Genomic DNA, 27,138 nt, shown 5'->3' on the forward strand with positions numbered 1-27,138 from the left:
GTGCATGTCCAGCCAAATGCAGGGAAACAACACACTCTCTATTCTCAGAGCATAAAAAGGATTATTGCTTGCTGCTCCAAATGGAAACATGGTCCAATGCCCCAAATTTTGGACAAGGCTTTAGGTCATAGCAGGGGGAGAGAGAGCTGAGGAGTGGTGGGGCAGGGAGAGGGAAAGCTGTGAGCAAAGCAACCCAGTATAATGGAGCCATAAGAGAAGGGGAGAAGAAGCTAACAGGCCAAGTGGTCCATGAGGGCAGAGGTCATCTGGTAGGGCAATAGGGAGAAGAAAGTACCTGTCTCTGAGAAGCAGGAAATTATGGACTATGGAGTAGGGAGGGCAACACAGAAGGACCAAAGGGCTGTGGGTGAGGGCTGCTGACCTGTGACGGTGTCAGTGGAGACGGGGCCGTGGCGCTTCCTCCCGAAGATGCCGTAGAGGTGGAACTTGTAGCGGCGCGAAGGCACCAGGTTGGGGACAGTGATGGTGCGGGATCCCCCACCCATGGGCAGGGCCTGGGGCTTCCCCTCTGCATCCTTGTACTGGACGGTGAAGGAGTCAAACTGCCCCTGGGGAACGGTCCAGGAGAGGCGGACGGAGTCGTGGGCGATGTCGGAGACGGAGAGCTCCCCCAGGCTGGGCTGGGCCGGGGTTTTATCCTTCTCCTGCGGCGCTGGGGCTGAAACGGAGAGAAACGATGAGGGGTTACAGGAATGTGGCTTTGAACAAATATGCCATTCGTGTTAAATTGGGTGGTGGAGATAACAGTTGTTGCTCTGCCGGGGCGGAAGCAATACTGTATTTTTTTTGCATATAATATCCTTCTGCGAAGGAATCAAATTCCCCCTGTGGATCCGTCCAGGAAAGGCGGACGGAGTCGTGGGTGATGTCAGAGACCGAGAGCTCCCCCAGGCTGGGCTGGGCCCGGGGCTACTGTAACCTCGTCCTGTGGAGCAGAGGCTGCAACAGAGAGAAATTGTAGGTGGGAAGGATGCGGCATCCACGAGTGATCCCCAGTGATGGACTGGAGGAAGGAGACCTGGGGGCTGCAAAGCAGAGCAGAGACTAGTATGGACTAAGCAGTTGTGTGAAAACCGGGCCCTTGAGGCCCTGTAGAGAGTTATACCAGCTTCACAGATTGTCCCTATGAAACACAAATCCTGGTGGGGAGAGAGAGCTCCTGCAGGCAGCTACCCAGAAGCAAGATGCAGTCCAGGGTGGGGAAAACATTGGTGAAACCTCCAGCTATTACTAGCTACCCTTTTGGCAGACAGAATATGAGTAACAAGTAAGCTTCCTGAAGGCACCAAAAGGCACTAAACTATGAGACTAGAAGGGCCAGATTGGGCCAGACCAGTGGATAATTGAGCCCAGTGGATGCTATGCAAGGAGAGCATTGAGCTGGATCTCTCAGGAGTGATCTATCCCCTCTTCAATCCCCTCCCTGACATCCACCATTACTAGGTGAGAGATGCCAGAGGAAACATGTCCAGCTGCCCTGTTTGAAAGCCATGAATAGATCCATCATCCATAATTTTATCCAGTCCCTTGTTGACCCTGGCTCTGCCTCCACCATCCCCTGTGGCAATGAATTTTACATATTAACTATGTATTGTGTCAAAAAGTCCTTTCTCTTGTTAGTTTTAAACCAATCACCTCCTCATTTAAGCAGGTTCCCCCTGGTTCTAGTCTTCAGGGACTGGGTGAACAACAGTTCCCTCTTTGCTTGGTCCATACCCTTCGTGGTGTTACAGACCTCGATTCAATCCTCACTCAGCCTTCTCCTCTCCAAACTGAGTAGTCTGAGCCTCAAGTCTATCCTGGTCTGGCCACAGCTCCAGGCCCCTGATCAATCTGGTTGCTCTTTCTCTGTTCCCTCATTTCCCTGCCCTGGCTCATGTGGACAGTGCCCTAGTTTTCTGTTTGCACAAGTTTGTCCATCTATGAAACACAAAAGAAACAGAGCTAGATGACAGCAAAGTTCAAGCACACAGTCTAAGAAGGCAGGGAGGGAAGGAAAACATTCTCAGAGGTAGACATTTGAAGGTTGAAAAGGGGCTTGGGATTGGGAGCAAGAGCCTTGCCCTCCCATCATGTTCAGGGAAGCAGGACTCTGTAGGTACTCAATACATCACCATGGCTGCATCACTTAATCAACTCCTTTTCTTCATGGAAGCGGCACAATGGGACCTGAGGTTTGCTCAAGCCCTAGGATCCAGAAGGGATGACAAAGCTTAGGAATAAGTAAGAGGGTAAGCAAACAAAAAGCAAGGCAAGGAAGAACAATTGAACAAAGTGGGGAGTGGGGGAGATATCAGTGGCCTGTGGGTGTTGAGGTGGCCTGGCAATGCTGTGTTCTCATGGAAAGTGGCTGCAGAAAATGCCCACCTAAGGGAAGCAAGAAATATAAGGAGAGCAAAGCAAGCAAAGGGGTAGCACAGTGGCATCTAAGGAAGAGAGCTGGCTCCTGGTGGCAGGCGCTGACCTGTGGTGGCATCAGTGGAGATGGGGCCAAGGCGCTTTCGGCCAAAGGTCCCGTAGAGGTGGAACTTGTATCTCCGAGATGATGCCAGGCCAGGAATGGTGACGGTGCGGGATCCTCCATTTACAGGCAGGGCCTGGGACTTCCCCTCAATGTCCTTGTACTGGACAATAAAGGAGTCAAACTCTCCTTGTGGGACAGTCCAGGAGAGGCGGACAGATTCATGGGTGATGTCGGAGGCCGAGAGCTCCCCCAGGCTGGGCTGGGCTGGGGGTTCCTCCACCTGTGGTAGCTGGTCTGCAACAGAGAGAGGAAAAGGGTGGAGCATGTGGCTCTGGGTCTTCAGTCTTTAGGAACAGGGATGCTGGACCCTAATGCGGAAAAATCCTGGGCCAGAGGTGGACAGCCCAAGACTGACAGGAGACAAGAGCTGTTGAATGTATCAGAGAGGGGAACCATCTATGAATGCAAAGGACTTAGTGTGGTTTCAAGTCCCTTTTGTCCAGACACTGAACAGCTTCACTTGAGCAGTCCCAGGCTAAGAAGTTTCCTAGCACCGTGTTCCAAAATAATCACTCTCAGCTTTACTGAATGGGCTCAATCTATTTAGCTTAGCGACAACACAGATGAGGAGGAGATAAGAAAAGGTCTGAATCCATCCTGTTGCTAAAGGGATTGTGAAACTGGAAGTATGAAACCAACCCACATTAGAAGCTACATCATCTTATCAGGCTGCCTGTCCATGTGTCTCTGGTCAGCTAGTTTCATCATGGTACTAAGCTAATGAGCCTAATAACTTTGTTTGCTAAGGCATCTTCCAGTAAGGTGTCCAGTTCACACTGGAAGCCATCAAGAAATGGAAGTTTCATGGTGGCTCTGGGTAGATTGATTTAATTGCATTCATTAACCTTGCTGGGAGAAAAGTAAACAGTACTTTTCTTTTAACGGGGATGTTCAATTCCTACCCACTATGCCCATTTGTAGCTGATGTTCTGACTCTATCATCAAGCTAGATCTCCATCTTCAGTTTGCTAAACTGAACAGATTGAGCTCCTTAGATGACTCAGTCTTAGCCAATTCCCCACCATGTCCCACCAGTAAATAATTTTGCAAGCTCTTCTCTGCACCGCCCCCCCACCCCACTTGCCTTACAACACCAGTTCTTAAAAATCAGGCACAAATCCTGGGCACAGGATTTCAGGAGAAGGCCAAATTCAGAAAAAGAAAGTTCAATTCGGACAAAGGAGTGTGTATGTGGGGGAGAGAACTGAGAATGAAAGAGGAAAAGATGGAGAGCTCAGGAAAAGGAGAAGAAACCTGGGAAAAAGAGAAGAGCTGGTGGTGACCTTGGAAGTGCTATGGAGCTCTGTTCTGACCTGTGACAGCATCGGTGGAGATAGGGCCATGGCGTTTCCTCCCGGAGATGCCGTAGAGGTGGAACTTATATCTTCGGGAGGGTGCTAGGCCAGGGACAATGACCGTGCGGGATCCCCTATCTACAGGCAAGGCCTGGGGCCTCCCCTCCACATCCTTGTATTGAACAGTGAAGGAATCAAACTCTCCCTGTGGGACGGTCCAAGAGAGATGGACGGAGTCATGGGTGATGTTGGAGACCAAGAGCTCCCCTAGGCTGGGCTGGATTTGGGGTCCCTCCTCTTGTGCTGGGCCTGAAAGAGAGATAGGTGTGAAGAATGCATCTAGGAGGCTTCTGGTCCTTCCTGCATGGCGACAAGCCAGTTGTGGAGAAAGCCTGGGCAGCAGGCATAGAGACTGCGGCCAAAAGGTCAGGAGATCTGGATGAAGGAACCTGAAGGGGCGGGTGGTGCTATCTCTGAATGCAGAACAATGAGAAGACCGTGGCTCTGTCCAGCCCCGACACTGAGTGGATTTGTTTTGGCAGGTCTGGGCTGTAGTAACACTAAGAAACAGATTATCAGAAAGTGGCCTGCTACCCACACATAGAGCTGGGAGGTAGACAGCAAGGCATGGAGCAGAAAATTTCCCCTCCTTGTTCACTTGGCATCCTCCTGGTGGATGAGGCGAGGCTGGAGGAGGGAAGGGAAAGGAAAGAGAGAGGGAAGAAAGGCAGCCCAGAGAAGTGAGAAATGCTAAGGGAAGGAAGGGTTAAAAGAAGAAAGGAAGGAAAAACTCAGGAGAGCCCAAAGAGATCCTGGAAGTTGTGTGAGGTCCTCAGCACATATCTGACCTGTGACGGCATCGGTGGAGATAGGGCCATGGCGCTCTCGCCCGGAGATGCCGTAGAGGTTGAACTTATATCGACGGGAGGACGCTAAGTTGGGGATGGTGACTGTACGGGATCCCCCGTCCATAGGCAGGGCCTGGGGCTTCCCCTCAGCGTCCTTGTACTGGATAGAGAAAGAGTCAAACTCCCCTTGTGAGATGGTCCAGGAAAGGTGGATGGAGTCATGGGTGACATTGGAGGCCGAGAGCTCCCCCAGGGTAGGCTGGACTTGGGGCTCCTCCTCTTGCGGTGCTGGGGCTGCAACAGAGAAGCAGGGAGCAGGGTGAAGGATGCAGAGCAGGACAGCATCAACAGTGATCTCCTAGGACATGACTGAGGGAGGAGGCATGGGGTCTGGAGTCCTGAGGTTAGGGGCAGCAGAGTCCACAATGGGTAAATCATCCCTGTGGAAGTATAACCCTGTAGGGAAGAGACTGTGTGTGTCAACCAAGGCCAAAAGAGAAGGAGGGAAGAAAAGGACTGGGAGCAAAGTATCTAGAGCAAAGTAGTAGGCATGCGCTTTGTTGTGAGCAACTCAGGAACGTTGGAAGAGTTGGAGAAGAAAGAAAGATGGGAAGTGCAGGGAGGGAGAAAGAAGATGGGGTGGGGTAGGGGGAGGGGAACATCCCTGCCTTTGGGTCTGTGTTTTGAATGGGTCAGAGGCATATGAGGCTGAGGCCAATCCTGAACAAAACAACAGCCAGGCTGAGCTATGAACAGTAGATCCACAGTGTTGGGGGCCCAGGACCTTCATCCAGGAACACACAGATTCCTGCTTACATCTGCTGAAGCATCTGCCTGACAGCAAAGAACGATGGTGGCAAAAGTCACTTTGGACAATATAGCTTGTGAGGAAAATAGGTCTCAATGGTCAACACGAACATTGTTTTTCTCTGGAGAGACCTCAGATTTGGGCAAGATGGTCAACCACTTGATACTGAAGAGGAGGGCTTCTGCAGTGTGGGGCTCAGTCCCCTGTGATGTCTTCACTGAAAGAAAAATAGATCATGGTACAATATCATCAACTGCTGTCTCTCTTTATCCTGTGCAGAGGATGTGACCAGTTTCCACCATTTATTCTGCACCTGTCCTACTCTGATCTGGCTTTGGACTGCCCTGCAAGTGGAGTGGGATATTCTCTGTGCAGCTATAGTATGGGTCACTTTCTCCTTCCCTCTCTTAGTGGCAGCCATGTTATCTCTTGATGTGCAAGTCATGCTGGTGGCCTTCTTAAGGCGTGTCCTAAATGTGCCCATTGTCATCTTCCCTCTGGGCGTGATGTGTCTGGCTCCGTGACTTAGAATGCCTGACATTGCAAGAAACTCTTTTCAATGGACTCTTTCACGGGCATCTGCTTTGGAATGAGTTGACCTTCTATTCAAGACGTCCCACATGAAATGGCATAAATGCTGGTTAATGAAGAAGTTTCCCAAGGAATTGCTCAGAAGGCAGAGCCCCTTGACCGGATAGGAATCCTTTCTGGGTCTGTCATTCTTCAGTATCATTATTAATGATCTCAAAGGAGAGATGAATCATAGCATCATAGAGAAGTAGGGCTGGAAAGGACCTCCAGAGGTCAGATTTGGTCCACTACCTACCTGAAGCAGGATCATCCCTGTCCAAACCATCCCATAGACATCCATTGTCTAAGCTCTTAGCAAAATTTCAGTCAACCCTGACACAACACAAGACATCATACGCAAACCGGCCGCAGGTAAAGCAGGACTGTGGTGGCCAACAACCTACTGTTGAAAAGTTCGTTAATATATGCTCAAGAGATCCCAGGGAGAGGCCACACTTTCCACTACAGAGAAAGGCAAAACCCCTCAGCCTGTACCAATCTGCCCATGCAGTAAAATTTATTTCTGACCCTAGATATGGCATTGGTCTGAGCAGGGGGTGCAAGACCCTCTGGCCAGGACCCTCTGACTTTGGTCCCAGCAGGAACATTAGCAGAGCCCAGTCACCACCCCCAGCCTGGGCTGCAGCCAATGCCCAAAGTCTCTGAGGATGACTTAAAAATATCCCGACACATGTAGCAGTGAAGGAGTGGTGGGGGAAGAAGTCCCTCCCAGCCCCATGTGGCAACCAACAAAGCCCAGAATGCTAGGAAATACCCATGGATGCAATATGCCAATGAAGTATAACTTGGCAGTGTGGCCGATAACCATGGGGACAGGTTGAGTTGAGCCTAGGAGACCTGGATTGCTTGTGCAGGAAGTGATCAGTCAAGCAACATGCATTTGACATGGCCTAATACATAGTTGTACATGGCATGGTAGAAGCTTAGGATTGGGGGGACCTTGAGGGTCATTGAAGGACACAGAAAGTGAGCTGTGCTATATGGGACCTCTCTCATTGGAAGGAGGGACTCTGAATAGTCTCCCGTGATTGTGGTGGAAGCCAGCAGCAGGCAGGGTGCAGCAGGTGAATGGTACCCTGGACTATCTGACCTGGGAAACCCAGCAGAGAAGCAGGGAGGTGGAGTCACTATCCAGGATGAGGCTGTCTAAGAGCAGAGGGCTCTTTCGTCTAGTTGTCAAAGGAAGAACATGATCTGGCAGCTGATTTTCATAGGATTATGGGAAAATCAGGCCGGAAGGGACCTCATGAGGTCACATCTAGTCCTTCCCTGTTCAAGGCAGGATCACCCTTGACTAAAACATCCCAGCCACGTGTCCTTCCAACCTGCCCTTGGAAATTCCCAGGAATGGAGAGTCCACCATGTCTCTGGGGAGCCTGGTCCAGTGCTTGACCCCCCTTAGAGCCAGAAATTCCTCTTCATCTCCAACCTTGGTTTCTTCTGCTGTAGCTGGAGGCCATTGCACCTAGTCCTATTTCCTGTGGCCACAGAGAAAAGCCCACCTCCATCCTTTCTGTCACTGCTTTTCAGGGACTGGAAGAGATGATCAAAGTCATCCTTTCACCTTTCCTTCCCCTAAATAAATAACTCTAGCTTTTCTAGCCTTTCCAAATCAGTTCTGCTTTCCAGGCCTCTAATTATTTTTGTTGCTCTGTGCTGGACTCTTTCCAATCCTGTCCACATCTTTCTTGAAGTGGGCCCAACACTGGACACAGTGCTCCAGAGGAGGCCTCCCTTGTGCTGAATCGAGTGGAAGACTCACTGCTTTGGCTTTGCACGTCACACTTCTTTTAATGTAACCCAGGAGGCTGTTGGCTTTGTTTGCAACCAGAGCATGCTGCTGGCTCCTATTCAGCTCACAGTCTGCTGTTAGCCTGCAGGTCCTTCTGTGCGGGACTGAAGTTCAGCCAGTCATTCCTCTATGTGGATTTGTGCATGCAGTTATTCTGTCCAGAGTTCAGGGCTTTGTGTTTGTCCTTGTTGATATATGAAGCCTATGTGGTAATGAGGATGGGAAACAACCACCGGAGCAGCTGATTCAAGGGCAGGGCAAATTCTCTTATCCCCTGGAGCTTTTCAGAGTATCTTGAAGGAATTCTAGTCCAACCTCTATTCAGGGAAGGATTTGCTGTTCTCAAACCATCCCAGGCAGGTGCCTGTGAGTCTCAAGTGGACATCTTCTCCTAACAGCCCTGCAGGAGCTCAAACTCAAATGTGGGGATGGAGAGGCAGGAGTCATGGCTGAGCCTGTCCAAGTTGTGCAATGCACAATGTCAAATCAGGTGACCTGGCCTGAGAAACTGACTGAATTGTGAGACGCATGGGAAGAGGAGACAAGGGAAGGAGAGAAAATAGAGGGGAATGGAGGAGAAATGCAGAGGGATGGAAAGAAACAGAGGCTAGAACATGGGAAGGAAAGGTCAGACAAGGAAGGGGGTGGCGGGGATGGTGTGAAAAATGAGAAGACCCATGAGAGCCTTAGCTCCCCAGGGTGGGCTCTGACCTGTGATGGCCTCGGTGGAGATAGGGCCGAGGCGCTTTGGCCCAGAGATGCCGTAGAGGTTAAACTTGTATTGTCGGGAAGGCACCAGGCCAGGGACAGTGGCCGTGCGTGACCTCCCGTCCACAGGCAGGGCCTGGGGCTTCCCCTCCGTGTCTCGGTACTGGATGATGAAGGAGTCAAATTCCCCCTCTGGGACAGTCCAGGAGAGGCCCACGGAGTCATGGGTGATGTTGGAGGCTGATAGCACTCCCAGGCTGGGCTGGGCCGGGGCCACTGTTGGCGCCTCCTCTTCTTCCTCCTGTGGGGCTGTGGCTGCAATGAGGAAAAAGGCACGAAAGTCATAGGGGAGATGGGGTCTTCAATGGAGGATCCCCCTGAAGTTTGCTTCCAGTGAGCTTGTGTGGGGGTTAGAAACAGGAACAGGGTCTGATGGGGCTTCCTGTAGACAACCATGCCCTGTAGGGAGAATCAGACCTGGGGGTGACAGTGTTCTGGAGCACAACTCAGGAGTGCCACTGAGGACTGCAAGAGGGCTGTGAGGAACGAAGTCCTAAGAAAGAAAAGAACAGCACTTGGCCTTTGAGATATGACAGCATGAACTCTTGGGGAATGAAAGAAAGAGGAGAGGAAGTTGGCTAGGAAGGGAAAATAGGAAGAGCAGGCCAAGGACCATAGGATCATATGAAAGTTGGGATGGAAGGGGTCTCATGAGGTCACTTCTAGTCTAGCCCTTGCTCAAGGCAGGATCATCCCTGACTGAGCCATCCCAGCCAAGTGTCTCTCTAATCTCTGACTGAGCCATCCCAGCCAAGTGTCTCTCCAACCTGCTTTTAGAAATCCCCAAGGATGGTGATTCCACAACCTCTCTGGGCAGCTTGTTCCAGCGCCAGACCACCCTCAGAGTCAGCAAGCTCCTCCTCACCTCCAACCTCAATCCCCTCTGCTACAGCTTGAGGCTGTTGCTCCCAGTCCTCGAGAAAAGCCCATCTTCAACCTCTCTGTCATTGCTTTTCAGGGGTTTGCTGGGGGAACAGAACCCAGGACCCAGTGCTCCAACCTGACCCTGGGTGGATATGACTGACCTGCTTTGCAATCATTTAGAGGAAAAGGGTTACATGGGCTGCGACCCAAAAGAATAGATGAAAGGGTCATGAATAAACTTTAGAAATGGATCGACAAATTTTAAAAAATGGATTCTTTAAAGGAGACGAACATGGGAAAGGATGGTTTTTCCCTTGCAGGCTGGCAGAGCTCCAGCCTGCAAGGGTTTGTTTGGGGTACCACCTGCCCCCCCCCCACACCCTTCTGCCCCACAGACTGGGGGGCCGAGGCCTGGGGGTAGAGGAGGGCAGTGGGTCAGGAGTGAGAGGCACTGGGTCAGGACTGGCCATGAATGTTTATAAATGGGTCCTGGTACAAAAACGTTGACAGCCCCTGAGTTAGAGGTTTAGCGAGATTGTGGCACCGGTCAGCCGACCCCAGCTTGGGCTCTTTTAAAAGAACGCTCTGCCTCCAGCTTGCAGAAGCTGGGGAAGGTTTCAACCCCTTCCTAGAGAAGAGTGAGACAGTTGTTTAAACTCACTGCATAAATCTCACCTGAAGCTGAGATGAAGGGCTCAGTGGTTCCTAAGCCCAAAGTCCTTTACCTTTAAACGGAGGGCTCTCAGCTCCTTTGCAGAACTGGGTGGTAGATGGAGATAAGGCCTAGACAGACACCTCTATCTAGAGCCAGTGGGAGAACTGTTCTGCACATGCTCAGAGCACCCTGACGTGCAGTGTGTTGCTTCCTGGCATGGCGTGGGCTGCCTAGGTGAGGCGTGTCTGTCTGCAGTGGGAATCAGGTGTGTGCCTTTTGCTTGCTCTGCTTTACCTGGATGCAAAATTAACTGAGGTCTTGTTTGTCAGAGTGGCCCCTCTTTGGTCCTCACTGCTGAGAGGGGATGGGGGCAGGGAGGGGGGGCAGGGACAGAGGCAACCACAGAAGGTAATAAAGGTGGGGGGTGAGTGGGATGTTCCAGGCATGGAGAAGGGAAGGAGCATGGGATCTAACATGGAAGAGGGACAGAAAGGAAAGCAAGAAAGCAAGCAAGCAAGAAAGAAAGAAAAGAGAGAGGAAGATCCAGGAGGCAGAGGGGCACCCTGGGACATCATTCCTGGAGACCTTCCTGGGGAGAAATGCAATATTTGAGAAAGGGAGCACATGATCCACTGGAGAAGAGCATGAAACATATAGAGGGAGGTGGGCAGGAGGATGGAGGGAGGGAGCTGATAGGGCCTGGCTGTTGTCCTGGAAAGGTCCCTGGGCAGAGCTTCTCAGCAAGGTGGACACTGACCTGTGAGGACATCGGTGGAGACAGGGCCATGGCGTTTGTGCCCGGAGACACCGTAGAGGTTGAACTTGTATCTGTGGGAGGGCACTAGGTCAGGGACTGTGACTGTACGGGATCCCCCATCCAGGGGCAGAGCCTGGGGCTTCCCATCTGTGTCCCTGTATTGGATGCTGAAGGAATCAAAATCTCCTTGTGGAACGGTCCAGGAGAGGCGGACGGAGTAATGGGTCATGTCAGAGGCCCAGAGCTCCCCCAAGCTGGGCTTGGCTGGGGTTTTATCCTTCGCCTGTGGTGCTGGGGCTGCAACAGAGAATTAAGGACAGACTGTAGGACATGGCTGGGAGGTCAGCAGTTTGTGGAGTCCTTTGTTGGGGAGAAGGTGGCACTTTACATCCAGGAGAAAATATGGAGAGGGCAACAGCAGGAGGACGACTCACAGGGGCAAGGTCTCATACCTGGGAAGGGAGCTGGATCCTGCTGTGGGAAGGAGAGCTGAGGACAGAGGGATGGAGATGAACGTATGCAGAGAGGGCCTGGACTGCCTCACATCCACCCACCTCCATACACATTGCACCATCTCTCCGTTTGTCCGTCCACCCTTCCCCACATATAGCCATCTGTCCATCCATCCATTCATCCCCATGCATACTGCTCCATCCATCCATATGCCTATCCTTTGCTTATGCACAGTGGTGTCATTTACTGGTCTGCACAGGGTGGACTCTTCAAAGCATCCACTCTGAAGGTCCCTGCCTGAGGGCCAGGGTCTCTGCTGCCCTGTGAAGCAAAGCAGAGGGAGGTTAGTAGTCCTGGTAGGAGTCACTAACCTGTGATGGCATCAGTGGAGATGGGGCCATGGCGCTTCCTCCCAGAGTTGCCGTAGAGGTTGAACTTGTATCGTCGGGAGGGTGCCAGGCCAGGGATAGTGACTGTGTGGGATCCCCCTCTAACAGGCAAGGCCTGGGGTTTCCCTTCTGTGTCCCTGTACTGGATGGAGAAGGAATCAAACTCCCCTTGCGGGACAGTCCAGGAGAGGCGGACGGAGTCATGGGTGATGTCAGAGGCTGACAGCTCCCCCAGGCTGGGCTGGACTGGGGCTATTGGTGACTCCTCCTTTTCCTTCTGTGGAGCTGGTGCTGCAACAAAAGGAAGAAAGAAGAATGAAAGGCCCAGCTTTGATGAACGTGGTCTCTGGAGACTTTCTGCTTTGAGGCAACCTGTTGGGTCACTTCAAGCTCAATTGCATCCAGTTCTGGTCCCCCATGTTCAAGGAAGATGACTTCAAACTAACATGGACAAATTGGCTACAGGGGTGACCGGGGGAATAGAGATCCAGTCTCACCAGAGAACAGAAGAGCTTGAAAGACAAAGGCTGAGAGAAGGCCTAATTGCTGTCTTCAGACACCAATCTATGGGGAAGAATATAAGGTAGCTCAGGAGCTTTGAAGCAAAGAGTCTTGGGACAGCCTCCCAGGGCAGCCCAAACTGGTTTTGCAATGGAGCCAGATTGGGTTCCCTGACCTGGCTGCCTCAGACAGGAGGGGCCAGTCTGGAAGACCTACAGGATCCCTTCCCAGCTGATGTTCCCATCATTTGTCTGGAGTACTCAAGGGGTAGAGATAGGCAGAGGACAACTGGATTGCGGGTTCTGGATTCTCCAATGTGCCTTCAAAAAGAGGTCCCTGCTTCAGCAGACAGTATCCTAGCTGTGCTGCAAAGCAAAGAGGATGGTGAAGGGACCCCTGGATGCAGGCACCAACCTGTGACAGTGTCAGTGGAGATGGGGCCAAGGCGCTTCTGCCCAGAGATGCCGTAGAGGTGGAACTTGTATCTATGGGAGGGTGTCAAATTGAGGATGGTGACTGTGTGGGTTCCCCCATCCACAGGCAGGGCCTGGGGCTTCTCCTCTGCATCCTTGTACTGAACAGTGAAGGAATCAAAGTCCCCGTGGGGGACGGTCCAGGCGAGGTGGACAGAGTTGTGAGTGACGTCAGAGGCCGAGAGCACCCCCAGGCTGGGCTGGGTTGGGGCAGCTGTTGGTTCTTTTTCCCCCTCCTCCTCTTCCTCTTCCTCCTCCTCTTGATCAGAGGCTGCAACAGAGAGAGGAAGAGAGTGATGGATCAGGACCAGAACAACATGCACATGCAATCCTCCAGGGATTCGTAGCAAAGAATGCCTACGGGGTCTGCAAGCTGTGGGAACAAAGACCATAACAAAGGGAAAGTCCTGGAGAAAGGTCAATTCAGAAGCTCTGTAGAAATTCACACCAATTTCTTCATATCTGAAACTGGAAGAGACTACAAGAGAATCTGCCCCGATCACCTGTGAAACACAAGACAGAGGCCATCCCTCAGCTCCCCTGGGCTGAATATATCTGACTCCTGCTTCTAGGTGTTGGTTCCTGTCCTGCCTTCCTCTTCTCATTTTAAGTGCCCTTTGATACCTGATAGATGTGATCATGAAAGAAAAGGCAAAACAAGAGGGAAGAAAATGGCAAGGCCTTGGAGGAGAAAAGTCAAAGATGGACAAGGGGAAGGGAACAGAATAGTTTTCCCCTGCAACACTAGAGGTGTGAGGGCTGCTGGCCACAGCCACTGACCTGTGGCAGCAGTGGTGGAGATGGGGCCAAGACGCTTCCGCCCAGAGATGCCATAAATGTTGAACTTGTATCTGTGAGAAGGCAGCAGGTTGGAGACAGTGACCATGCGGGAACCCCCATCCACTGTCATTGTCTGGGACTGGCCATCTGCATCTTTGTACTGGACGAGGAAGGAGTTGAAGTTCCCAGCCTGGATGGTCCATGAGAGGCGGAGAGAATCTGGAGTCACATCAGAGACTGAGAGCTCCCCCAGGCTGGGCTGGGCCTGGACTTCCTCTGCCTCTGGTCCTGAGGCTGCAACATAATGAGAGAGGGAGAATGAAGGAGGGGGAAGGAGCCATGCCAGCTGATCACAGAGGCTGTGAAAGGAAGAAGGAAAGGATGACAATAGCAGGGAAGAGGTGAAGGCAGGTGTAATGCTCCATCTGGGAGGAACACTGAAGCATAGCAGCAGAGTCTAAAGCTTTGGTCCATCAGAGCTGTAACCACAGAGCTGGGACCGCACCAGCTGGAAGTCAGTAAGAGGTGGCCAGAGTGGTGCCAACCGCATTGCTCAGGATAGGCACAACTGGAGTAGATGGAGATGAGGTCCAAAGAGGAGAAAGGCATTGATGGGAGCAGGATAGTTTGCAAGCTAAGCTCATGCATATTCCTGAGAAGCAGAAGCATCCTATGTGAAGTCCTGGCTCAGGAGCTGGCATCCTCCCTGAGCTGTAAAGGCAAAGAAGAGAAAAGGAAAAGAGTGGGAGTCTTCAGAAGTAGCCGCTGACCTGTGACGGCATCGGTGGAGATGGGCCCATGGCGCTTCCCACCAGAGACTCCGTAGAGGTGGAACTTGTATCGTTGGGAGGACACCAGGCTGGGGATGATGACCGTGTGAGATGTCCCATCCACGGGCAGGGCCTGGAGCTTCCCCTTAACATCCTTGAACTGAACAATGAAGGAGTCAAACTCCCCTTGTGGGACAGTCCAGGAGAGGCGGATGGACTCATGGGTGACATCAGAAGCCGAGAGCTCCCCCAGGCTGGGCTGGGCCAGGGCTACCGTTGGTTCCTCCTCTTCCTCCTCCTTCTGTGGGGCTGCAGCTGAAACAAAGTGAAGGTGGAAGAGTGAAGGAGGCATTTGCTGCTTCCTCAGCTAGTTCAGAAGGCTGCAAAGGGTTTGGAAGTCAAAGAGAAGGCACTGAGGAAGGCAGGCAGGAAGGCAGGCAGGAATGAAGAAGTTCCACAGGTGGGATGGGAATCTCCAGGTTCTGAGCATCCTCTCCTGATGTCCCAGTTAATCCCAAACCACTGGGACTTAGATAGGTGGCCAGAGTGACACCTCCCATCCTGGCTCAGGGCAGGCGCAGCTGCAGGTATAAGCAGGATGTGAAGATAAGGCAGTATCTCAAGACGAGAGGGGATGCATGGCTTGGACCCAGATGCTTTGCAAATGAAGTCATGCATATTCAGCAGAGTTTGTGCTTCCATTTGGATATGGTTTCCAGGTATCTTAACCTGTGGGGAGAACAAGTGAGGAAGGATGGGGGAAAAAAACAAGAAGATAGAGAGTCTGGCCACAGCACTGGACCATCAAGACTACACTCTTGGAAGGCTGCTCCATGGAAGTCCAAGGCCAGTGGCTGGTGTCCCTGGTCTCCTGCACAGCAAAAGAGAGATAGGAGAGGGGTGGGCACTCTGAGGAACAGCTGCTGACCTGTGATGGTGTTGGTGAAGACAGGGCCTTGGCGCTTCTGCCCAGAGATGCCGTAGAGGTTGAACCTGTATCTATGGGAAGGTGCCAGGCCAGGAATGGTGACCACACGTGATCCACCACCCACAGGCAGGGCCTGGGGCTTTCCCTCTACATCTTTGTACTGGACAGTGAAGGAGTCAAATTCCCCCTGCGGGACAGTCCAGGAGAGGCGGACGGAGTCGTGGGTGATATCAGAGGCTGAGAGCTCCCCCAGGCTGGGCTGGGCTGGGGCTACTGTGGGTCCTTCCTTCTCTTCCTCCTGTGGGGCTGAGGCTGCAACAAAGTGAGGAAGGGAGAGAGAAAGAAGCATCCTGCTGTTGTCAGCTGCTCCCAGAGGCTGAAAAAAGGCAGGAAGAGGAAAAGAAGGCAGAAAGGAAGGGTGGGGGAGGGTAGCACTGTATCCAAGTTGGGAAAGAGAATATACTAGATCTTGGGGGCTGCTAGAGGTCATGGAGAGGAAGTGAAGATGGGAGTGAAGGCAGGTGGTGCCTTGTGTCCTAACTGGATACCAGTCTTCCAGTTTGGGGCATCTGCTTCTGATCTCCCACCAATGAGGCACATGCCAAACTGTGTCCCCAGGCTTGGCAGAGTCGCTGGGGTAGGTACTCTAGGGCTGGACCTATGGGTGACATTTCTGAAGTGCCTGAGACTTGGAGAAGCGGACAGAGCAATGCCCTAGCCCACTGAATCTCAGCCCTGGTGCCTTGAGTTCCCTTCAGGGGTGCCATGGCATGTTCGCACCCTTATATGTGCAAACATGAATCACAAGATAAACCCTGAGATTTCAAACAGGCCTGAAAAGGCTAGGGTTATGTAGTCTGGAGAAAAGAAAACTGAAGGAGGATTTGAAAACGGTCATCAAATTTCTGAAGGGCAGTGACAAATAGGGTGGATATGGGCTTTTCTCTGTAGTCATAGGGGACAGGACAAGGAGCAATGGCCTCAAGCTGCAGCAGAGGAGGTTGAGGTGGGAGATGAGCAGGACTTTTCTGACCCTGAAGGTGGCCAGGCATCGGAACCGGCTGTCCGGAGAGGTTGTGGAATCTCTATCCTCGGGGGCTGTCAAAAGCAGGCGGGACAGACACTTGCCTGGGATACTTTAGTCAGGGATGATCCTTCCTTGAGGAAGGGGCTGGTTTAGATTGTCTCATGAGATCCCTTCCAAACCAACTTTCCAATGACCCTATGACCATATGGCCTGGCTGAGGGTGGGCACATTTGGTTGGAGGTTGTTCCAACTGTTGGGCACGTGAAGGAAATGGTGTTCCAGAAGGAGGAGGAGTGCAGGGATCGGAGGACGATGTTTAGTGATTGAGCTCACACAGAGTCACTAAGGAGAGAAACAGGGTTGTGGCATCTGCTGCATATGGGCTCCAGGCTAGAATGGAAGTGGCAGTGTTAGATGGAAGTGGCAATGTGTCCAAGATGGGAAGGGAGCTGCCCAGTTGTTGGTGTCCTGTCTTAACCTCCAGCCAGGGAGAAGCAAACAAAGCTAGGTCTTCCTGTGATGTATCATGTATGGGGTGTGTAGTTCAAAAGCATAACAGCAAAACACATCTCCCCAACTACCTGGGAATGGGAGAAGTGACTTAGAAGACAGGGAGGAGGAGACAAATAAGGGGGTGAAGAAAGAGATAGGACGCAGTACCAGGGAATGGAGGCAGGACTCCTGGAAGCACGTTCCCAGAAGTTCCTGTCTGGTGGCTCGCAATCCCTGTTGCAAAACAAAGCAGAGAGAGGGAAAAGGGGCAGGTAGTTTCAGCAGCAGGCGCTGACCTGTGATGGCATTAGTGGAGACGGGGCCATGACGTTTCCTCCCAGAGACTCCATAGAGGTTGAAAATGTATCGTTGAGAGGGCACCAGGTTGAGGATGGTGACCGTATGTGTTCCCCCACCTATAGGCAGGGCCTTGGTTTTTCCCTCCACATCCTTGTACTGGACAGCGAAGGAGTCAAACTGCCCCTGTGGGACGGTCCAGGAGAGGCGGACAGAGTCGTGGGTGATATCAGAGGCTGAGAGCTCCCCCAGGCTGGGCTGGGCTGGGGCTACCGTGGGTCCTTCCTTCTCTTCCTCCTGTGGGGCTGAGGCTGCAACAGAGGGAAGATGGAAGAGTGAAGGAGATATCTACTTTTATCAGCTGGTCCCAGAGACTGGAAAAGGGCAGAAAGAGAAACAAAAGACAGGGAGGAAAGATGGAAGTGGCAATGTGTCCAAGATGGGAAAGGAGCTGCTCAGTTGTTGGTGTCCTGTCCTAACCTCCAGCCAGGGAGAAGCAAACAAAGCTAGGTCTTCCTGTGATGTAACATCTATGGGGTGTGTAGTCCAAAAGCATAACAGCAAAACACATCTCCCCAACTGCCTGGGACTGGGAGAAGTGACCGGTATAACACCTGAAAGCATGGTTTAAGGTGCATGCACCTGGTGGGAGGTGGAGCCAGGGGTTGGGGGAGAGGAGGAAGCGTTGTTCTCAGCAGCAGATAAAATTTATCCATAGGGAAAAAAAAGTTTTGCAACTGAGGTTGTGCATGTTCATCCCAAAGCCAGGGGAGGTTGTTCTGTGACATGCATATGGGCTCCAGGTCCCTGTGCCTATGGAGAAAACGAGACAGGAGAAATGGAGAAAGGGGGAAGGAGAGGGAGAGCCCAGATGCCTTCTTGCAATGTAGAAGCTGGAGTCCAGGGAGCTTCTTCCTGAATGGTCCGGCCTGGTTGCCAGTGTCTAAGGTGTGCCTCAAACAAAGAAGAGAGAAGAAAGGAGACCATCAGACACCAACCTGTGGTGGCCTCAGTGGAGATGGGGCCATGGCGCTTCTTCCCGGAGACTCCATAGAGGTTGAATTTGTATCGTCGGGCGGGTGCCAGGTTGGGGGCGGTGACGGTACGGAATGACCCATCCACGGGCAGGACCTGTGTCTTCCCCTTCACGTCCTTGTACTGGACGGTGAAGGAGTCAAATTGCCCCTGTGGGATGGTCCACGAGAGGCGGACGGAGTTGTGGGTGATGTCGGAGGCTGAGAGCTCTCCCAGACTGGGCTGGGCTGGGGCTACCGTGGGTTCTTCCTCCTCTTCCTCCTGTGGGGGTGAGGCTGCAACAGAGGAAAGATGGGAGAGTGAAGCAGCTGTCTGCTCTTTTCAACTTGGCACAGAGACTGGATAAGGGCAGAAAGAGGGAAAAGAAATCAAGGAAAGATGGAAATGGTGACATGTCCAAGATGGGAAGGGAGTCAGCGAGTTATGGTTGTCCTCTCCTGAGCTCCCATCAGGAAGGGGCATAGAAAATTTCATCTCCATGAGCTGCAGAATCTCTGATGTAGGTAGTCCAAAAATGTAACCACAGAACACATCCTCCCAACTGCCTGGGCCTGGGAGAAGTGCCCAGTGTAACACCTGACAGTAGGGCTAGGAGTGCATGAGGATCTGGGAGGCAGACCCAATGGCTGGGAGGAAGTGGTGTTCCAGGCTAGGGATAAAACTTATCCATAGGAAAAGAGATGTTTTGCAAATGAGGTCATACATATTCATCCCAGATGTAGAAGAGGTTGTGACATCACATACATATGGGCTTCAGCTTTCTGTGCCTATGGAGAAAACATGACAGGAGTAATAGAGATAGGGAGAAGGAGAGCAAGAGCCCAGATATCCTGCTGCAATGTAGAGGCTGGAGTGCAGGAGCTTCTTTCTGAAAAGTTGTGTCTGGTGGCCAGTATCCAAGCTGTGCCCCAAGCAAAGAAAAGAAAGGAGGGAAGGTCATCAGGTGCTGACCTGTGGTGGCCTCAGTAGAGATGGGACCATGACGCTTCCTCTTGAAGACACCATAGAGGTTGAACTTGTATCGTTGGGAGGGCACCAGGTTGGGTATGGTGACCGTGCGGGATCCTCCATCCGTGGGTAGGACCTGGGTCTTCCCGTCTGCATCTTTGTACTGGACAGTGAAGGAGTCAAACTGCCCCTGTGGGACGGTCCAGGAGAGGTGGACGGAGTCATGGGTGATGTCAGAGGCCGTGAGCTCCCCCAGGCTGGGCTGGGCTGGGGCTACCGTGGGTTCTTCTTCCTCTTCCTCCTGTAGGACTGAGGCTGCAACACAGGAAAGATGGGAAAGTGAAGGAGCTGTTAGCTGTTTTCAACTTGCCCCAGAGGCTGGATAGAGGCAGGAAGAGAAAAAAGGAAGCAAGGAAAGATGGAAGTGCTGACATGTCCAAAATGGGAAGGGAGTCAGTGAGTTGTGGGTGTCCTTTCTTGGGCTTCTATTAGGAAGGGGCGCAGAAAACTCCAGCTCCATGAACTCTAGAGTCCCTGGTTTAGGTAGTCAAAAAGTATAACAGGAGAACATATCCTCCCAACTGCCTGGGACTGGGAGAAGTGACCCATATAACACCTGACAGCAGGTCTTGGGGTGCATGAGGATGCTGGGAGGCAGACCTAATGGCTGGGGAAGAGGAGGAAGGGATGTTCCAGGCTAGGGATAAAATTCATCAATGGGGAAAAAAACAGATGTTTTGTAAATGAGGTCATACATATTCATTCCAGATGCAGAAGCAGTTGTGATGTCATATGCATGTGGTCTCCAGATTCCTGTGCCTATAGAGAAAACAAGACAGGAGGAATGAAGATAGGAGCCCAGAAGCCCTGCTGGAATGTAGAGGCTGGAGTCCAGGGACCTTCTTCCTGGAAAGTCATGTCTGGTGGCCAGTGTCCAAACTATGCCTCAAGGGAAAAAGAGAAAGGAGAGAAAGACCATCAGGTGCTGACCTGTGGTGGCCTCAAGGGAGATGGGGCCATGGCGCTTCCTCCCAAAAACACCGTAGAGGTTGAACTTGTATCGTTGGGATGGCACCAGGTTGGGGATGGGGACTGTGCGGGATCCCCCATCCACGGGTAGGGCCTGGGTCTTCCCCCCTATGTCCTTGTACTGGACAGTGAAGGAGTCAAACTGCCCCTGTAGAATGGTCCAGGAGAGGCGGACAGAGTCATGGGAGATGTTGGAGACCGAGAGCTGCCCCAGGCTGGGCTGGGCTGGGGCTACCGTGGGTTCTTCCTCCTCTTCCTCCTCTTTCCCCTGTGTGGCTGAGGCTGCAACAAGGAAATATGGGAGAATGAAGGAGCCATCTGATGTCAGCTGGTCCCAGAGGCTGGAAAAGGGCAGGAAGAGAAAGAAAAGATGGGAAGGAAAGACGGAAGGGGCAACATGTTGAAAATGGGAAGGGAGTCAGTTATGAGTGAGGGCTGTGCAGGAATGTAACCACAGAACACATTCCCCCAACCACTTGGGACCAGGAGAAGTGACCCGTGTAATATGTGAGAGCAGGGTTTGGGGCATATGTGGGTGGTGGGAGGCAGATCCAGTGGCTGGGAGAGAGGAAGAAGAGTTGTTCCAGGCAGGGGATAAAATGAATCAATTGGAAAAAAAGAAGTTTCACAAATGAGGGCCATGAAAATTCATCCCAGAGGCAGAAGGGGTTGTGATGTCATGTGCATATGGTCTCCAAGTTCCTGTGCCTAGGGAGAAAACAAGACAGGAGGAATGGAGGTGGGAGGAAGGAGAGGGAGAGCCCAAATGTACTGCTGGAATATAGAGGCTGGAGTCCTGCAAGTTTGTTCCTGGAAAGTCCTTTCTTGCAGACAGAAGCCAAGGCGTTCCCCCAGCAAAGAAGAGAGAAGAGAGGAGCCCATCAGCTGCTGACCTGTGGTGGTCTCAGTGGAGATGGGGCCATGACGCTTCCTCCCGGAGACACCGTAGAGGTTGAACTTGTATCGTCGGGAGGGCACGAGGTTAGAGACAGTGACCGTGCGGGATCCCCCATCCATGGGCAAGGTCCGAGTTTTCCCATCCACATCCTTGTACTGGACAGTGAAGGAGTCAAACTGCCCCTGTGGGACCGTCCAGATGAGGCGGACAGAGTCATGGGTGACATCGGAAGCTGAGAGTTCCCCCAGGCTGGGCTGCACTGGGGTTACTGTGGGTGCTTCCACTTTTTCCTCCTGGGGGGCTGAGGCTGCAACAAAGGGAAGATGGGAGAGTGAAGGAGGCACATATTGTTGTCAGCTGGTCCCAGAGGAAGAGAAGGCTGTGATGTCACATGCCTATGGCATCCAGGATCCAGCGTCAATGGAGAAAACAAGACAGGAGGAATGGAGATAGGAGAAAATAGAGGGAGAGGTGGATCTATTACTGGAAGATAAAGGCTGGGAGGTTCCTTCTGAAAAGTCCTGCCTCGCAGCTAGTGTCAGTCTTTGCCCCAGACAAGAAGAGAGAAGAGAGGAGAACATCAGACACTGACCTGTGGTGGCCTCAGTGGAGATGGGGCCATGGCGCTTCTTCCCAAACACTCCATAGAGGTTGAACTTGTATTGTTGGGAGGGTGCCAGGTCGGGTATGGTGACTGTGTGGGATCCTCCATCCACGGGCAGCGCCTGGATCATCCCCTCTGCATCCTTGTACTGGACAGTGAAGGAGTCAAACTGCCCCTGTGGGACAGTCCAGGAGAGGCGGACAGAGTCGTGGGTGACATCAGAGGCTGAGAGCTCCCCCAGGCTGGGCTGGGCTGGGGCTACCGTGGGTTCTTCCTCCTGTGGGTCTGAGGCTGCAACAAAGGGAAGATGGGGAGTGAAGGAGGCATCTGCTGTTCTCAGCTTTCCCCAGAGGCTGGAAAAGTGCAGGAAGAAAAAGGAAAGGCAGGAAAGAAAGGTGGAGAGGGTAACTACCCAAGATGGGAAGGGAGTCAACCAGTTATGGTGTCCACTCCTGAACTCCCTTCACGGAGGAGCACATAAAGCCAGGTCTCCATGTGCTGTAGAGGGTCTGGGGCGGGTAGTGTAGGAGTGTAACCACAGAACACTCCAAACACCTGGGACCGGGAGACGTGACCCATGTAACACTGAGAGAAGGGTTCAGGGGGCATGTAGCTGATGGAAAGCAAATCTGGTGACTGGGGGAGAGGAGAAAGGGTTGTTCTAAGCTAGGAATAAAATTCATCAATAGGAAAAGAATGTTTTGCAATGAGGTCATGCATATTCATCCCAGAGGCAGAGGAGTTTGTCATGTCACATGCACGTGGGCTCTAGGTTCCTTTACCTATGGATTAAAGAAGACAGGAGAAATGGGAATAGTGGGAAGCAGAGGGATAAACAGGATGAACTGCTGGAATGGTGAGGCTGGAGTCCATGGAGCTTCTTTCTGGAATTCATGTCTTGTTATCAAAGTCCTAGCTGTGCCCCAAGCAAAGAAGAGAAAGGAGAGGAGACCATCAGGTGCTGACCTGTGGTGGCCTCAGTGGAGATGGGGCCATGACGCTTCCTCCCAGAGACACCGTAGAGGTTGAACTTGTATCGTCTGGAAGGCACCAGACTGGGGACAGTCACTGTCCGGGATCCCCCATCCACTGGCAGGGCCTGGGTTTTCCCCTCCACATCCTTGTACTGGACAGTGAAGGAGTCAAACTTCCCCTGTGGGATGGTCCAGGAGAGGCGGACGGAGTCGTGGGTGATGTCAGAGGCCGTGAGCTCCCCCAGGCTGGGCTGGGCTGGGGCTACCGTGGGTTCTTCCTCCTTTTCCTCCTGTAGGACTGAGGCTGCAACAGAGGGAGGACAGGAGAGTGAAGGGGCTGTCTGCTGTTCTCAACTTTGCCCAGAGGCTGGAAAAGGGTAGAAAGAGAAAGGAAAGGTGGGAAGGGAAGATCGAAGGGATGGAAGGTCCAAAATGGGAAGGGAGTCAGCCAGGTATGGGTGTCAATTCCTGAACTCCCTTTAGTGGGAGCACACAAACCCTGGCCTCCATGTGCTTTAGATTGTCTGGGGAGGTTAGTGTAGGACTGTAACCACAGAACACATCCTCCCAACCACCTGGGACAGGGAGAAGTGACCTATGTAACACCTGGCAGCCAGGCTTTGGGAGGCATGCAGTAGATAGGAGGCATAGCCAATGGCTGGGGTAGAGGAGAAAGGGTTGTTCCAGGCTGGGGATAAAATTTGTCCATAGGAAAAAATATGTTTTGCAAATGAGGTCATGCATATTCATCCCAGAGGCAGAGGAGAATGTGATGTCACATGCATATGTGACATCACATATGCATGTGATGTTAGGCTCCATGTTCCTTCACCTATGGAGAAAACTAGATATGAGATATGGAGAAAAGATGAAACAGAGAGAGAGAGCCAGATGTCCTGCTGAGATGTGGAGGCTGGATTCTTAGGAGCTTCTTTCTGGAAATTTGTGTCTAGTGGTCAGGGTCCGTGCTGTGTCCCAAGTGAAGAGAAGAGATGAGACCATGAGGCACTGACCTGTGGTGGCCTCAGTGGAGATGGGGCCATAGCGCTTCTTCCCAGAGACTCCATAGAGATTGAATTTGTATCGTTGAGAGGGTGCCAGGTTGGGGACAGTGACCGTGTGAGATCCTCCATCCACGGGCAGGGCCTGGGTCTTCCCCTCCATGTCCTTGTACTGGACAGTGAAGGAATCAAAATGCCCCTGTAGGACGGTCCAGAAGAGGCGGACGGAGTCGTGGGTGATATCAGAGGCTGAGAGCTCCCCCAGGCTGGGCTGTGCTGGGGCTACTGTGGGTTCTTCCTCCTCTTCCTCCTGTGGGGCTAAGGCTGCAACAGAGGGAAGACAAGAGAGTAAAAGAGATGTCTGCTGTTCTCAGCTTTCCCCAGAGGCTGGCAAAGGGCAGGAACAGAAAGGAAAGGCAGGAAGGAAAGGTGGAGGGGGCAACTGCCCCAACATGGGAAGGAAGTCGGCCAGTTATGTTGTCCACTCCTGACCTCCCTTCATGGAGGAGCACATTAAGCTAGATCTCCATGTGCTGCAGAGTGTCTGGAGAGTGTAGTGTAGAAGTGTAACCACAGAACACATCCCCACAACCACCTGGGACAGGGACAAGTGACCCATGTAACACTTGAATCAGGGCTTGGGGTGCACATGGATGGTGGGAGGTGAATCTAATGGCTGGGAAAGAGGAGGAAGGGGTGTTTCAGGCTGCGTATAAAATTCATCATTTGGAAAAAGAAGATGAGGTCATGCATATTCTTCCCAGAGGTAGAAGAGGCTGTGATGTCATATGGATATGAGCTACAGGTTCCTGCACCCATGGAGGAAATACGACAGGAAAGAATGGAGAAAGGAGGAAGCAGAGGGAGAGCCTGGATGTACTGCATGATTGTAGAGGCTGCAGTCCTGGGAGCTTCCCAGAAGTTTCTGACTGGAATCCAGTGTCCAAGCTGTGCCCCACGCAAGATGAGAGAAGAGAGGAGACAATCAGACCGACCTGTGGTGGCCTCAGTGGAGATGGGACCATGGCGTTTCTTCCCAGAGACTCCATAGAGATTGAATTTGTATCGTCGGGAGGGTGCCAGGTTGGGGACAGTGACCGTGTGAGATCCTCCATCCACGGGCAGGGCCTGGGTCTTCCCTTCCACGTTCTTGTACTGGACAGTGAAGGAGTCAAACTGCCCCTGTGGGACGGTCCAGGAGAGGCGGACGGAGTCATGGGTGATGTCGGAGGCTGAGAGCTCCCCCAGGCTGGGCTGGGCTGGGGATACTGTGGTTTCTTCTTCCTGTGGGACTGAGGCTGCAACAGAGGGAAGACAAGAGAGTGAAGGCGGTGTTTGGTGGTGTCATCTTGTGTCAGAAGATGGAAAAGATCTGGAAGAGACAGAAAAGAAAGCAAGGAAAGATGGGATGGTGACATTTCCAAGCTAGGAATGGAGTTGCCCAATTGTGGGATACCTCTCTTGCTCTCCCATCAGGAAGGAGCACACCAAGGTAGGTCTCCATGCACTGCAGACTCTCTGGATAGGGTAGTTCACGAGTGTAGCCACAGAACACCTATCCTGTACTGTCTGGGACCAGAAGAGGTGACCCATGTGACATGATAGCTCGGCGTGCATGCGAGTGGTGGGAGGCAGACCCAATGGCTGGGTGAGAGAAAGAAGGGTTGTTCCAGGATCAACTTAAAATTAAGCCATTTGAAAAAAAAAAAAAAGTTTTACAAAGGAGGTCATGTCTATTCATCTTAGAACCAGAGGAGGTTGTGATGTCACGGCCATATGGGCTCCAGGTTCCTTCACCTATGGAAAGAACAAGACAGGGAAGAATGGAGAAATGAGGAAGGAGAGGGAGAGCCCAGGTGTCCTGCTGGAATGTAGAGGCTGAGTCCTCAGAGCTTCCTCCCAGAAGCTCTTGTCTGGCATCCAGCGTCCAAGCTGTGCCCCAAGTAGAGAAGAGAGAGGAGAAGAGACCATCAGGCGCTGACCTGTGGTGGCCTCAGTGGAGATGGGGCCATGACGCTTCCTCCCAGAGACACCGTAGAGGTTGAACCTGTATCGTCGGGATGGCACCAGGTTGGGGACAGTGACCATGCGGGATCCTCCATCCATGGGCAGGGCCTGGGTCTTCCCCTCCATGTCCTTGTACTGGACAGTGAAGGAGTCAAACTGCCCCTGGGGGACAGTCCAGGAGAGGCGGACAGAGTCGTGGGGGATGTCGGAGGCTGAGAGCTCCCCCAGGCTGGGCTGGGCTGGGGCTACCGTGGGTTCTTTCTTGTCTTCCTCCTGTAGGACTGAGGCTGCAACAGAGGGAAGACAGGAGAGTGAAGGAAGCACCTATTGTTGCCAGCTGGTCCCAGAGGATCTAAATGGACAGGTAGAGAATAGAAAGACAGGTAGGAAAGATGGAAGGGGTGATGTGCCCAAGATGGGAAGGGAGTCAGCCAGTTGTGGTGTCCTCTCCTGAGCTTCCATCAGACAGGAGCACACAAAGGTAGGGCTCTACGCACTGCCTGGTCTCTGTGGTGGGTAGTCTAGGAATGTAACCACAGAACACATCCCCCACATGCCTGGGACTGAGAGAAGTGATCAATGTTACACCTGACAGGTGGGCTTGGGGTGCATGGTGCTGTTGGGAGGTGGATCCAAGGTCTGGGGGAGAGGAGGAAGGGTTGTTCTAGCCTGGGCATAATATTCATCCATAGGAAAAAAAGGAAGTTTTGCATATGAGGTCATGCATATTGTTCCTAGAAGTAGAGGAGTTTGTGATGCCATGTGCATTTGGGCTCCTGGTTTCTGCACCTATAGAAACAAAACAAGGCAGGAGGAATGGAGAAAAGAGGAAGGAGAGGAAGAGCCTGATGTCATGCTTCAGTGTAGAGGCAGGGGTCCTTGGAGATTCTTCCCCAAATGTCCTGTCTGGTGGCCAATGCCCAAGCTTTGCCCCAAGGAAAGAAGAGAAATGAGAGGAACCCATCAGGCGCTGACCTGTGAGGGCACCCGTGGAGATGGGGCCATGTCGCTTTCTCCCAGAGATGCCGTAGAGGTTGAACTTGTATTGTTGGGAGGGTGCCAGGTTGAGCATGGTGACAGTGTGGGTTCCCCCATCAATGGGGAGGGCCTGGGTCTTCCCCTCCACATCCTTGTACTGGACGGTGAAGGAGTCGAACTGCCCTTGTGGGACGGTCCAGGAGAGGCGGACGGAGTCGTGGGTGATGTCAGAGGCCGTGAGCTCCCCCAGGCTGGGCTGGGCTGGGGCTACTGTCACTACCTCCTCTTCTTCCTGAGGGGCTGGGGCTGCAACAAAGTGGGGAAAGGAAAGAGAAAGAAGCATCCTGCTGTTGTATTGACTGGTTCTGGCAAGTGGAAGAAAGGCTGGAATGGAGAAGAAGTGATAGGAAGGGGAAGAGATTGTTAGGAAGGGAGGAGGGGCATTATGTCCAGAATGGGATGGGAATCCCCAGCTGTCACGGTCTAGACATGATGCCTAGGATTACCGTCCAGCATGAGCTGAGCTGAAGGAACATGGGGGGCCTATACTGGGTTTGAAGAGGAAGTGGCATGCTGGGTAGAGAAGCAATACATGTACTGGAGCAGGATATTTTGCCAGTGAGATCATGCC

At 52.4% G+C, this 27,138-nt stretch overlaps 1 protein-coding gene across 43 annotated transcripts in view; it reads right to left on the reverse strand.

Moving 5' to 3' along the window:
* Positions 1 to 27,138, reverse strand: part of TNXB (tenascin XB) — a 72,954-nt gene that overhangs the window by 24,968 nt on the left and 20,848 nt on the right. For 8 of the 43 annotated variants that reach the window (XM_025192906.1, XM_025192884.1, XM_025192883.1 and 5 more), the window contains 22 exons: positions 26,505 to 26,813; positions 25,505 to 25,816; positions 24,518 to 24,820; positions 23,535 to 23,846; positions 22,514 to 22,825; positions 21,536 to 21,838; positions 20,939 to 21,250; positions 20,007 to 20,327; positions 19,020 to 19,331; positions 18,032 to 18,343; positions 17,033 to 17,344; positions 15,218 to 15,529; positions 14,290 to 14,604; positions 13,520 to 13,813; positions 12,681 to 13,010; positions 11,748 to 12,056; positions 10,924 to 11,220; positions 8,591 to 8,902; positions 4,689 to 4,982; positions 3,859 to 4,149; positions 2,486 to 2,779; positions 383 to 679 (listed from right to left, as the gene is read on the reverse strand). In XM_025192906.1, the coding sequence (XP_025048691.1) occupies positions 383 to 679; positions 2,486 to 2,779; positions 3,859 to 4,149; positions 4,689 to 4,982; positions 8,591 to 8,902; positions 10,924 to 11,220; positions 11,748 to 12,056; positions 12,681 to 13,010; positions 13,520 to 13,813; positions 14,290 to 14,604; positions 15,218 to 15,529; positions 17,033 to 17,344; positions 18,032 to 18,343; positions 19,020 to 19,331; positions 20,007 to 20,327; positions 20,939 to 21,250; positions 21,536 to 21,838; positions 22,514 to 22,825; positions 23,535 to 23,846; positions 24,518 to 24,820; positions 25,505 to 25,816; positions 26,505 to 26,813 (6,765 nt within the window). The remainder of the gene's footprint in view (positions 1 to 382; positions 680 to 2,485; positions 2,780 to 3,858; positions 4,150 to 4,688; positions 4,983 to 8,590; positions 8,903 to 10,923; positions 11,221 to 11,747; positions 12,057 to 12,680; positions 13,011 to 13,519; positions 13,814 to 14,289; positions 14,605 to 15,217; positions 15,530 to 17,032; positions 17,345 to 18,031; positions 18,344 to 19,019; positions 19,332 to 20,006; positions 20,328 to 20,938; positions 21,251 to 21,535; positions 21,839 to 22,513; positions 22,826 to 23,534; positions 23,847 to 24,517; positions 24,821 to 25,504; positions 25,817 to 26,504; positions 26,814 to 27,138) is intronic. The other 35 variants (XM_025192925.1, XM_025192918.1, XM_025192916.1 and 32 more) reach the window with 27 other exon arrangements.

The sequence above is a fragment of the Alligator sinensis genome, unplaced genomic scaffold (assembly GCF_000455745.1).
Source record: "Alligator sinensis unplaced genomic scaffold, ASM45574v1 scaffold184_1, whole genome shotgun sequence".
In the NCBI taxonomy this organism is placed as follows: domain Eukaryota; kingdom Metazoa; phylum Chordata; order Crocodylia; family Alligatoridae; genus Alligator; species Alligator sinensis.